Source organism: Oncorhynchus clarkii, chromosome 12, assembly GCF_045791955.1.
Source record: "Oncorhynchus clarkii lewisi isolate Uvic-CL-2024 chromosome 12, UVic_Ocla_1.0, whole genome shotgun sequence".
In the NCBI taxonomy this organism is placed as follows: domain Eukaryota; kingdom Metazoa; phylum Chordata; class Actinopteri; order Salmoniformes; family Salmonidae; genus Oncorhynchus; species Oncorhynchus clarkii.
In genome coordinates, this window is record NC_092158.1 from 17722120 (window position 1) to 17734410 (window position 12291).

The window sequence follows — 12291 nt, forward strand, 5'->3', positions numbered from 1 at the left end:
CAGGCGCCCAGCGGGACACTGGAGGGGAGTGGGCTCTGCACGTAACGCCCGCTCAATGTCCGCGTCCAGCTCCCATACTACCGGTGCCACCAGGCAGGAGGCCGGGAGTATGGGAGTGGGATCCATGGGCCGCTCCTCTCTGTCATACAGCTGGGACAGTGCGTCTGCCTTAGCGTTCTGGGAACCTGGTCTGTAGGATAGGGTGAAAACAAAACGGGTAAAAAACATGGCCCACCTTGCCTGGCGAGGGTTCAGTCTCCTCGCTTCCCGGATGTACTCCAGGTTGCGGTGATCAGTCCAGATGAGGAAAGGGTGTTTAGCCCCCTCAAGCCAATGTCTCCACGCCTTCACCACAGCCAACAGCTCCCGGCACCCCACAACATAGTTTCGCTTCGCCGGGCTGAGCTTCTTCGAGAAGAAGGCACAGGGGCGGAGCTTTGGTGGCGTACCCGAGTGCTGAGAGAGCACGGCTCCTATCCCAGCCTTGGACGCGTCCACCTCCACCGTGAACGCCAAAGAGAGATCTGGATACGCCAGCACGGGAGCCGAGTTAAACAGAGCCCTTAGGTGACCAAAAGCCCTGTCCGCCTCAGCCGACCACTGCAAACACACCGGTCCCCCCTTCAGCAGTGAGGTACTGGGAGACGCTACCTGACCAAAACCCTGGATAAACCTCCGGTAGTAATTGGCAAACCCTAAAAAACGCTGCACCTCCTTTACCGTGGTGGGAGTCGGCCAATTACGCACGGCTGAAATGCGGTCGGAATATTCGGGGGGAATGCACATGGTGGAGACCTGGTCTGGAATTTCCACTGTAGTAGCACCAATGGAAACCCCCAAACACCTCCCCGAGCATTCTCGTGACCACCCCATGAGAGCCCTTCGTTGCCATGAAACAGTGGGGTCATGACAGGTTAACCGGGGAAGGCCTAGCACCACGGGAAACGCAGAAGAGTCAATGAGGAAGAGACTGATTCTCTCCCTGGGTCACCATGACAAAAGGAATGGTGGCCTCCCTGTTAAAGCCGGACCCTAATGGTCGACTGTCCAACGCGTGAACTGGAAAGGGCCTAACCACTGGAACAATGGGAATCCCTAAACTATGGGCGAATGCTCTGTCGATAAAATTCCCAGCTGCGCTTGAATCATTGAGCGCCTTATGCTGGGAATGCGGGGAAAACTCAGGAAAGTTGGCTTGCAAAAACAGGTGGGCAACAGAGGACTCTGGGTGAGAATGGTGCAAGCTCACCTGGGATGACGCCAGAGCGCTCTGCCTGCTGTCTCGACCCCCAGAGGAACCAACCCGACACCGACCGGCAGTGTGACCTCTGCGGCCACAGATGGTGCACGTGAAGGCCCCCTCTCCGGCCTCCTTGAGCGCAGCACCTCCCAGCCCCATAGGCACCGGAGCAGTGGTGCTGGGAGATGGAACCGACAGAGCCGCGTCTGAACGTCCGCGGGTGACCAGCAGGTTATCCAGCCGGATGAACAGGTCCACCAGCTGGTCAAAGGTGAGGGTGGTGTCCCTGCAGACATACTCCCAACGGACATCCTCGCGAAAGCTGCAGCGATAGTGGTTGATTAGGGCCCTGTCGTTCCATCCCACTCAGGCTGCCTGGGTCCGGAACTCCTGGGCACTCCTCGTCCCCTGCATCAGGTGGAAGAGACGTTCACCCGCCGCTCTACCCTCGGGCGGGTGGTCGAAGACTGCCCGGAAGCGGCGGGTGAACTCCTTGAAGTGGTCCAGTGCCGCATTTCCTTCTACCCACACGGCGTTAGCCCACTCCAGGGCTTTCCCCGAGAGGCACGAGACGAGGGCGGACACCCTCTCACGTCTCGAAGGAGCCGGGTGGAGATCGCCACGTGCTCCAGGACACGCTCCTCTACGACAGGTGTGGAATTCTGTAACGGGGTGAGTGACTGGTTGCCGGGAAGTCAGGCGCAGGAGAGCAGAGATGGGTGATAACAGGAGAACTTTAATATACACCCTGGCTCAAAGGCACAGGCGAGGCAGCACAAAGCACAACCACGGTAACATGAACCGGATTAAACAAAACAAACAAACCTAGGTTTGAAACAAACCTAGCGCAAGCTAGCCTGAAGCTAGCCTGCACAAAGAACAATTCCACACACAGACATGGGGGAAACAGAGGGTAATATACATTTAGTCTGATGAGGGAATGTGAACCAGGTGCGTGGGAAAACAAGACAAAACAAATGGAAAATTAAAGGTGGAGCGGCGATGGCTAGAAGACCGGTGACGTCGACCGCCGAACGAACAAGGAGAGGGACCCACTTCGGCGGAAGCCGTGACAAAATGATATAAAGTAAAAATATAAAGTAATAATATAAAGTAATACTATAAAGTAAACATGAGAACGCAAGCTACAGTGGCAAGAAAAATTGTGAACACTTCGGAATTACCTGGATTTCTGCAAAAATCAATCATAAGATTTGATATGATCTTCGTCTTAGTCACAACAATAGACAATGACAGTGTGCTTAATAAACTGATAACACACAAATTATTGTATTTTTCTTGTCTATATTGAATACATCCTTTAAACATTCACAGTGTAGGTTGGAAAAAGTATGTGAACCCCTAGGCTAATGACTTTTCCAAAAGCTAATTGGAGTCTAGAGTCAGCTAACCTGGAGTCCAATAAATGAGACGAGATTGGAGATGTTGGTTAAAGCTGCCCTGCCCTATAAAAAACACTTACAAAATTTGAGTTTTGCTATTCACAAGAAGCATTGCCTGATGTTAACCATGCCTCGAACAAAAGAGATCTCAGAAGACCTAAGATTAAGATTTGTTGACTTGCATAAAGCTGGAAAGGGTTACAATAGTATCTCTAAAAGCCTTGATGTTCATCAGTCCACGGTAAGAGACATTGTCTATAAATGGAGAAAGTTCAGCACTGTTGCTACTCTCCCTAGGACTGGCCCTCCTGCAAAGATGACTGCAAGAGCACAGTGCAGAATGCTCAATGAGGTAAAGAAGAATCCTAGAGTGTCAGCTAAAGACTTACAGAAATCTCTGGAACATGCTAACGTCTCTGTTGATGAGTCTACGATACGTAAAACACGAAGCAAGAATGGTGTTCATGGGAGGGCACCACGTAAGTAGCCACTGCTGTCCAAAAAAAACATTGCTGCATGTCTGAAGTTCGCAAAAGAGCACCTGGATGTTCCACAGCGCTTCTGGCAAAATATTCTGTGGACAGATTAAACTAAAATTGAGTTGTTTGTGGCCTCCCGGGTGGCGCAGTGGTTAAGGGCGCTGTACGCAGCGCCAGCTGTGCCATCAGAGTCCTGGGTTCGCGCCCAGGCTCTGTCGTAACCGGCCGCGACCGGGAGGTCCGTGGGGCGACGCACAATTGGCCTAGCGTCGCCCAGGTTAGGGAGGGCTTGGTCGGTAGGGGTGTCCTTGTCTCATCGCGCACCAGCGACTCCTGTGGCGGGCTGGGCGCAGTGTACGCTAGCCAAGGTGGCCAGGTGCACGGTGTTTCCTCCGGCGCATTGGTGCGGCTGGCTTCCGGGTTGGATGTGCGCTGTGTTAAAGAAGCAGCGGCTTGGTTGGTTGTGTATCGGAGGACGCATGACTTTCAACCTTCGTCTCTCCCGAGCCCGTACGGGAGTTGTAGCGATGAGACAAGATAGTAGCTACTACAACAATTGGATACTACGAAATTGGGGAGAAAAAGGGGTAAAATTCAAAAAAAAAAAAAAAAATTGAGTTGTTTGGAAGTAACACACAACACTATGTGTGGAGAAAAAAATGCCAACATCAAAACCTCATCCCAATTGTAAAGTATGTTGGAGGGAGCATCATGGTTTGGGGCTGCTTTGCTGCCTCAGGGCCTGGACAGCTTGCTATCATCGGCGGAAAAATGAATTCCCAAGTTTATCGAGACATTTTGCAGGAGAATGTAAGGCCAATTGAAGCTCAACAGAAGTTGACAACAGGGTTGGGTGCTGTTGGGTGCTGCAACAGGACAATGACCCAAAACACAGAAGTAAATCAAGAACAGAATGGCTTCAACAGAAGAAAATACGCCTTCTGGAGTGGTCCAGTCAGAGTCCTGACCTCAACCCGATTTAAAATGCTGTGGCATGACATCGAGAACAGTTCACACTAGACATCCTAAGATTATTGCTGAACTGAAACAGTTTTGTAAAGATGAATGGTCCAAAATTCCTCCTAACCGTTGTGCGGGTCTGATCCGCAACTACAGAAAACGCTTGGTTGAGTTTATCGCTGCCAAAGGAGGGTTAACCAGCTATTAAATGCAATGGTTCAAATACACTTTCCACACTTCACTGTGAATGTTTACACAGTGTGTTCAATAAAGACGTATAATTGTTTGTGTGTTATTAGTTTAAGCAGACTGTGTTTGTTGTTGTGACTTGATGAAGATCAGATAAAATGTTATGCAGAAATCCAGGTAATTCCAAAGGGTTCAAAGGGTATATACAGGCTCAGTGTCAGTACCAAAATTACAATGTGCAGGGGTAGTTGAGTAACTGTTGCTTCAATGGTGATGAATTCATCTCCAACAATAATTTAAAAAATGAATATTTTTAACAGGTGCCCTTATACTTATAGATGTTGTACTTTCACTCATTATGGAAAATAAGTTAGCTTATCTACTCTGTATGCTGAATGTTCATTCTCCATATTTACTTCAGCTTGAAACAGGTTGACAACTTCACATTCTTAAATTCTTTGCACTATTTTTTTGTAATCAGATCAAATCTGCAATAGATCTGATGTGAAAAGATCTAATGTTATTGGTCAAAATACCAATTAGTGGAAAAAATATCTGAATTTGTCTGCCTGCGTAAACGCAGCCATAATGGGGTTAGATTGTGCTTGGAATATTCTCAGAAGCTATTCGTTTTTATCCAACTCTTCATGAAGCGTACTGATACTATAGAATGTTAATACGGTTTCCCTGTTTGAATCAGTTTGGTTTCCCTGTTTGAATCAGTTTGGTTTCCCTGTTTGAATCAGTTTGGTTTCCCTGTTTGAATCAGTTTGGTTTCCCTGTTTGAATCAGTTTGGTTTCCCTGTTTGAATCCGTTTGGTTTCCCTGTTTGAATCAGTTTGGATCCCCCTGTTTGAATAACACAAAACCGCATCACTACTCTCAGGAAGACGTGTCTGTCACTCTGTCATGATGTACTTTATAGTGGGAGTAATTCAGATTTAATTAAATGCAAGACAGAATGTGACAAAAAGCTATATGAGATATGAGAGCATCTACCAAACTTTGAATCTATCCATTTGATTCATTGGAAATATTAATTTCACTCTACTGTTATGTATAGTGAGCGTTAGCGTTGACGTAGTGCTTCTAGCTATTACAACGGTACTGTGTTTATATCAGAGTATCTTTGACAATTGAGCTTGTGTTATATGCTTGTATTTTCCTCTCAGTTGTGGAAGGACTGTATTTGTTTTGGTTGTATTCTGTACCTGTCTTCTGCAGGCTTTATACTGGGTCTATATCAATAGCCTAAACTGTATTTTTCTGTTTTAGTTGTTTTAGCTGTTTTAGTTGTTTTAGCTGTGTGTCCCCCCTTATTGGGGGGACACACAGAGTATGGTGGAGTTTCCTTTGTGATGATTGGATCTGGCTGAGGTGATGTATATGATTAATCTGATGTGTAGGTAACTGAATGTACGTACAGTTGAAGTCGGAACTTTACATACACCTTAGCCAAATACATTTTAACTCAGTTTTTCACAATTCCTGACATTTAATCCTAGTAAAGTTTCCCTGTCTTAGGTCAGTTAGGATCACCACTTGATTTTAAGAATGTGAAATGTCAGAATAATAGTAGAGATAATTATTTATTTCAGCTTTTATTTCTCTCATCAAAGTGCCAGTGGGTCAGAAGTTTACATACACTCAACTAGTATTTGATAGCACTGCCTTTAAATTGTTTAACTTGGGTCAAACATTTGGGTAGCCTTCCACAAGCTTCCCACAATAAGTTGGGTGAATTGTGGCTCATTCCTCCTGACAGAGCTGGTGTAACTTGAGTCAGGTTTGTAGGCCTCCTTGCTCGCACATGCTTTTTCAGTTCTTCCCACAAATGTTCTATAGGATTGAGGTCATGGCTTTGTGATGGCCACTCCAATACCTTGACTTTGTTGTCTTTTAGCCATTTTGCCACAACTTTGGAAGTATGCTTGGGGTCATTGTCCATTTGGAAGACCCATTTTCGACTGATGTCTTGAGATGTTGCTTCAATATATCCGCATAATTTTCCATTCTCATGAATCCATCTATTTTGTGAATTGCACCAGTACCTCCTGCAGCAAAGCACCCCCATAACATGATGCTGCCACCCCCGTGCTTCACAGTTGGGATGGTGTTCTTCAACTTGGAAATTACTCCCAAGGATGAACCAGACTTGTGGAGGTCTACAAATACAAATTGAAATGCATCCACAGGTACACCTCCAATTGACTAAAATGATGTCAATTAGACTATCAGAACCTTCTAAAGCCATGACATCAGTTTCTGGAATTTTCCAAGATGTTTAAATGCACAGTCAACTTAGTGTATGTAAACTTCTGACCCACTGGATTTGTGATACAGTGAATTATAAGTGAAATAATCTGTCTGGAAACAATTGTTGGAAAAATTACTTGTGTCATGCACAAAGTAGATGTCCTAACCGACTTGCCAAAACTATAGTTTGTTCACAAGAAATTTGTGGAGTCTTCTGACTTCAACTATATGTAGGTATGTGTATCATCATCATTATTATAGCTAAGATAAATTATTTTATAGATATACTTCATGTGTGTGTTAGTTGACTTTGTGCCATTCATCAGAGAGGGCTTTTTCAATAATAAACTGTTGGATATGAAAGTTTGGTGTTTATGTTTATTGCCTGGAAAATAAGCAGATTTTCCTCCCAATTCCTCGAGGTACATTTATCGAGGTACATTTATTCATTTGCTTTTTCAGTTGAATCACAGAAGATCCATTATGTTTTTCTTCTATGAACAACATGCCAACGTAACATGATGCTATTATGGTAGCATTATTTCATTAGCATAATTGAATAAAGCATAATTGAATAAACCAGAAATCCAGATACAGTGCATTCGGAAAGTATTCAGACCCTGAATGAAGCATGGTGGTGGGAGCATCATGCTGTGGAGATATTTTTCAGTGCCAGGGACTGGGAGACTAGTCAGGATCGAGGGAAAGATGAACAGAGCAAAGTACAGAGAGATGCTTGATCCTTGATGAGAGGAGCCCGGACTTGAACCCAATCGAACATCTCTGGAAATACCTGAAAATAGCTGTGCACTCCCCATACGACATGACATAGCTTGAGAGGATCTGCATAGAAGAATGGGAGAAACTCCCCAAATACAGGTGCCAAGCTTGTAGCATCATACCCAAGATTCAAGGCTGTAATCACTGCCAAAGGCGCTTCAACAATGTACTGAGTAAAGGGTCTGAATACTTATGTAAATGTGATATTTCAGTTTTTTATTTTTAATACTTTTGCAAAAGTGTCTAAAAAACTGTTTTTGCTTTGTAATTATGGGGTATTGTGTGTACTTTGATGAGGGGGGATTTAAAAAAAAATAAGGCTGTAATGTAACAACATTTGGATAAAATGAAGGGTTCTGAATACTTTCTGAATGCACCCTACCTCTTAGTGAAGTGTCCACAGCAGAGCAGCTACAGGTTGCCTACTATCATGTCACATAGGTTATAGTGTAGGATAGGACAGTTTACATGCTGGAAACGAGGCTTACTGCTATTGCTCTTTCCTACGGTAGAAGGCTCTTTCCTCGCTCGCCTAAATATTCAGTGCTGCAAAGAAAAGGTTCGCCCATGGCCACAGTGTATGATCGCGACTGCACACTCCATTTCACTATCTCCGGATTTAGTGCTCTCGGGCACATGTTTATATAACCATTTGTGACTACGACTGATAACAAAACTGCGTGTTTCAGTCAATTATGAAATTAGAAGACGGAATCTAAATCCAACAGGCGCTGGCTGGCAACGAGGTATTGCATTTTTCTGTCTGACGATTGATCAGAGACAGATAGAGGGGGGGTATTGGGATTGGGGAAGCCAGTTAGGGAAGGGAAGGTATCCTCCATTTTAAAGGTTGAGGGGAACAATACAATAAAACACTGTTTGGGAAAGTGAGCTGTTATCAGTGACCTACATGTCAATCTGTCGCTGTTGTGAAAGTATCATGGTAGAAATTACATAACATATTGACAGGGTAGGTGTTAAATACCTAACCGGCCCGCGGTAGAATGTAAAATGTAGGCCTACATGCTCGCTACATCGTTTTCATTCAAGGCTATGCACTAGGCAAACACATTCACCTATCTATGCAATCATCACAAAAATATACATTTTCTTGGCTCAATCTGATGCACGTGCAAATTGACTGTCAGTGAGTGATTGTTGTTGCTGTTGCTGTACTGAGTGGCTGTAATAAATAGTGTTTTATTGGTCGTCCTTGGCAATTTGCATTCCCCAGCTTTGTAGACACGGGAGCTGTCCAGTAGCAGTGGTGCTGAAATCAACGGCTGCAGAACATTGGCCCAATGGGCTTTTCGCCGCTATCCAGTGCTGAAATTATTCTGGTTCTAGATACATACACCTTTCCGTTTACATGTCAGTTAATTCAAGGTTTTAATAAGTGCAATTAATTACACGAGCCTTACGTTAACTAATTGTTGTAACAGCCTAGCAAGCTACTAGCCATTCAATGTTAGGTTAATCCGGAAGAGGTAACTGCAGTCTCATATTGTAAAACCAGGTCACATAATATTGTGTTTTTCTTCTGTAGATTAACCCCCGGACCTGACTTTGGCTTGGTCTTATCATTCGTAAGTGTGGCATTGGAACAGAACAGCATTCCTGTACTTCTATTTTGAGTTACAGTAATTCCCTCAAACATCTCAGGACAGGTTTTACATGTTCTGCCGCAGGTGGTTCTAAAACAGTTCTACCTCCTTCCATTTCCTGTCTCACCATTGCCAGGGAGTGGAGATGTTTAAAATGGTTTTTGTTTACAGGAGACACCATGAGGAAGTGCAGTCCCTGGACGTTTCTCCCTATCATGTACTCTCTCTTCACAGCCGCTGGACTCTGGGTTGTGTAAGTGTCTTATTTTTCCAGATCTTTTCAGTTATCTCACGCACCATTCGGCTTTACAGCTGCGTGTGACTTTAACATAAATTACTTTGGTTACAGGTATTTTATAGCTGTTGAAGATGAGAAGATAACACCCCTGAGTTCAGAATACAAGTAAGGTGGAATATAAATGAAGAACGTAGAAATATGTTATTCCAGTTATTATGACCATGCACTATTTCTAAACATTAGATGCAATTTTTCACAGGCGATCTGGAACTAAATCCCCTCCATATATAAGGTACACAGCTTATGAGTACCAACCTAATTGGTTAGTGATCTTTACCTAGGATTCCTGCTTCCTGTCAATACAATTCTCTCTCTCTCAGCATTGCAGGCAATGCTCCCCCAGCCAGCTGTGTTTTTAGCCAGGTCATGAACCTGGCTGCCTTCGTAGGTAAGCCTGATGCATGTTCTCCTATCTTCTATCATATAAAGTTTACATGTACATGAAAACATAGTCAACCTTGGACATTGTACCATAATAATGGCCGGATATGAGATGGACGATAGAGACAAGAATAGAAACAACAGGATGCATATTATAAAATGGGGAAGTACTGTCTATTGATTTGGATGGATTTACAGTCAGCAGTTCCAGCAGCAGAACATGTAATGCTCATTACAAACAGTTATTGATGAGGTTAGTATTGAGCAGCAACAAAAGCCTGCACACCCTGTGGGTCCCCAGTACAAGGAATGAAATGGTTAGAGAGACTACCAGACCAGAGAGATCCCTTATGGGTCTTCTCCTTTCAGGGTTCATCATTGGTGTCCTCAGATACCTGCAGCTGAAGCCCCGGGTCCATAAACCCTGGCTCAATATTGGCAGTCTGGTGGCCCTGTCCCTGGCCTGCTTCGGCATGACCTTGGTGGGAAACTTCCAGGTAGGAGTCGCTGGCTCTGTCCAGAAAATAAACCTTCAGCCCCTAGACACTTCCCCTAGTCCCTAACTTCCCCTTTCCCAAACTTGGTCCTTGGGACCCAAAGGGGTGCATGTTTAGTTTTTTGCCCTAGCACTACACAGCTGATTCAATCAATCAACTAATCATCACGCTTTGATTATTTGAATCAGCTGTGTAGTACTAGGGCAAAAACCAAAACATGCACCCAGGGTGGGCCCCAGGACCGAGTTTGGGAAACACTTCCTTAACCGCTAGACCAGGGCTCTCCAACCCTGTTCCCAGAGAGCTACCCCCCTGTAGGTTTTCGCTCCAACCCTGTTCCTGGAGAGCTACACCCCTGTAGGTTTTCGCTCCAACCCCAGTTATAACTAACCCGATTCAGCTTTTCAAACAGCTAATTATTAGAATTAGGTGCACTAAATTTGAGTTGGCACGAAGGAGGTAGGCTCTCCAGGAACAGGGTTGGAAAGCCCTGCCCTAGACTGTCCCTGGCGTACTTCGTAGGAGTCACTAGTCTTACACAACCCTTAGCCCCTACATCCAGACCCAAAACGTTTGAGAACCACTGACAAAATCTACGAAAACCTCATCTTGGTTTTCAGTGATAATCAGATTTTTATCAGTGTGTGTAGCAGGGCCATGTCTGTCATCTGTCTGTAATGTGTCTGGTCCAGCTGTCAAATGACGAGGAGCTCCACAACATTGGGACGTCCATGACGTTTGGCCTGGGGACGTTGTTCTGCTGGGTGCAATCTGTCATCACCCTGAAGGTCAACCTGAGGAACGAGGGCCGGAGGGCGGGCATCCCTCGCTTCCTACTGTCAGGGGCTGTCACCGCCTGCATGCTGCTCTGTATCCTTCCTCTGGCTTGCACCAGGGACTCACTCTGTCACTTAGCAGGCGCTTTTAAACAAAGAGACTTACGGTACAGTGAGTGCATTACTATGGGTATGTTGGCTGGATACATCTGTAGTGGTGGAAACCTTTCTTTCACTTATTCAGCCATGTTAAATCAGTGTTTACCATGAAAGAGGAAGCAAGGAATTAAGCATTTTGAAAGTACATTTTGTAGTGTTTGTTTGACCCTTAACCCCCACCCCGTTCAGACTTTGCCCTGATGGCGCAACGTCTTCACATGCACGCGGCGCGGGCGCAATGGGCGCTGGTCATGTTCTTCCTGGGCTTCCTCGCCACTTTTGCCATCGAGTTCAGACACTACCACTTTGAGATCGTCTGCACCGACGACCGCGATCCGCCGCTCAGCCTCTCAGAAACCTTCTCCGAGGTGTCAGAGTACCAGTCGGACCAGCTATAGGGCGGCTCCAGAGAACAGAACCAGCTATAGGGCAGCTCCAGAGGACAGAACCAGCTATAGGGCGGCTCCGGAGGACAGAACCAGCTATAGAGCTTTGGCGTACTACAAAACAGTTAGCTTGCCTGTGGTTGTCAGTTGGGGATCATTTACAAATTAACATATTTGTAAGGGCTCCAGTTTGTCTGTTAGTTACTGAAGAAGAGTTAGTCAAAAACTACTGCATGTCTGCCTGTTTGAACACAGCCTGTGAACGACTGTCTTTCTACTACTACTGTACCTTGAGGTGATCTTTCAAAAGCAACAAACTCTTTCCATGAGCACAAAGGCATCATTATCTGTCAACTCATCAACAGTAACAGGGATGTTCGCTAAAAGTTGCTAAATGGTTTAATTGAAGATGGATGTGCATGAAGATGGCTGTTTTATGTAGCTGTGAGTTGTAGAAGGATAGATAACTCATCTCAGATTGATAGTGACACTACCCCACTGACCTTCCTTTCATACGAATGCAGCCAAATCCTCAATAGAATGTGTGATGGGAGTCATCACCACTCCCATTTTGAGTCTTCTCATTCTACCGACAGAGGTATTCTGCTGCGTTCTCTCTATTTCCTGTCCGTCTGTCTACCTCCCTCTATTTTTAACCTGAATTAAGACAGACAACAGTTTGTGATGAAGCCAACCTCAGCTTCTCTGTGAAGATGAGTAGTACAGTAGTATTATCATCCAGGTACAATGATGCCATTTTGAACCATATCACTGTTGCACCCATTAAACACAAGTCATGGGAACCTTTTTTAGTGTTCTGTCTATTTCACATTTCTTAGTACAACACTAGGCTTTATCATTACCATTCAAGCATAACAGACAA

At 45.0% G+C, this 12291-nt stretch overlaps 1 protein-coding gene across 3 annotated transcripts; it reads left to right on the forward strand.

The window, feature by feature from the left end:
- The first annotated feature begins 7753 nt into the window (after positions 1–7753).
- LOC139421889 (transmembrane protein 150C) lies at positions 7754–12273 on the forward strand. 3 transcript variants are annotated; one of them, XM_071173018.1, is made up of 10 exons: positions 7754–8053; positions 8542–8678; positions 8854–8893; positions 9083–9164; positions 9261–9314; positions 9409–9441; positions 9530–9597; positions 9960–10087; positions 10780–10957; positions 11212–12273. In XM_071173018.1, exons 4-10 carry the CDS (start codon positions 9091–9093, stop codon positions 11418–11420), a joined length of 744 nt encoding a protein of 247 aa, XP_071029119.1. In that variant the 5' UTR covers positions 7754–8053; positions 8542–8678; positions 8854–8893; positions 9083–9090; the 3' UTR covers positions 11421–12273. The 3 variants fall into 3 exon arrangements, with proteins under 3 accessions (XP_071029119.1, XP_071029121.1, XP_071029122.1); XM_071173020.1 differs by lacking the exon at positions 8542–8678; XM_071173021.1 differs by lacking the exons at positions 8542–8678; positions 8854–8893.
- Positions 12274–12291: the final 18 nt, after the last annotated feature.

Excerpts from the sequence above, each read along its gene's own strand:
- LOC139421889 (XM_071173018.1), top strand. The coding sequence starts at position 9,091 with ATGAGGAAGTGCAGTCCCTGGACGTTTCTCCCTATCATGTACTCTCTC. Across the intron at positions 9,165-9,260 it reads GCCGCTGGACTCTGGGTTGT|GTATTTTATAGCTGTTGAAG; the intron begins GTAAGTGTCTTA and ends CTTTGGTTACAG. Across the intron at positions 10,088-10,779 it reads CCTTGGTGGGAAACTTCCAG|CTGTCAAATGACGAGGAGCT; the intron begins GTAGGAGTCGCT and ends TGTCTGGTCCAG.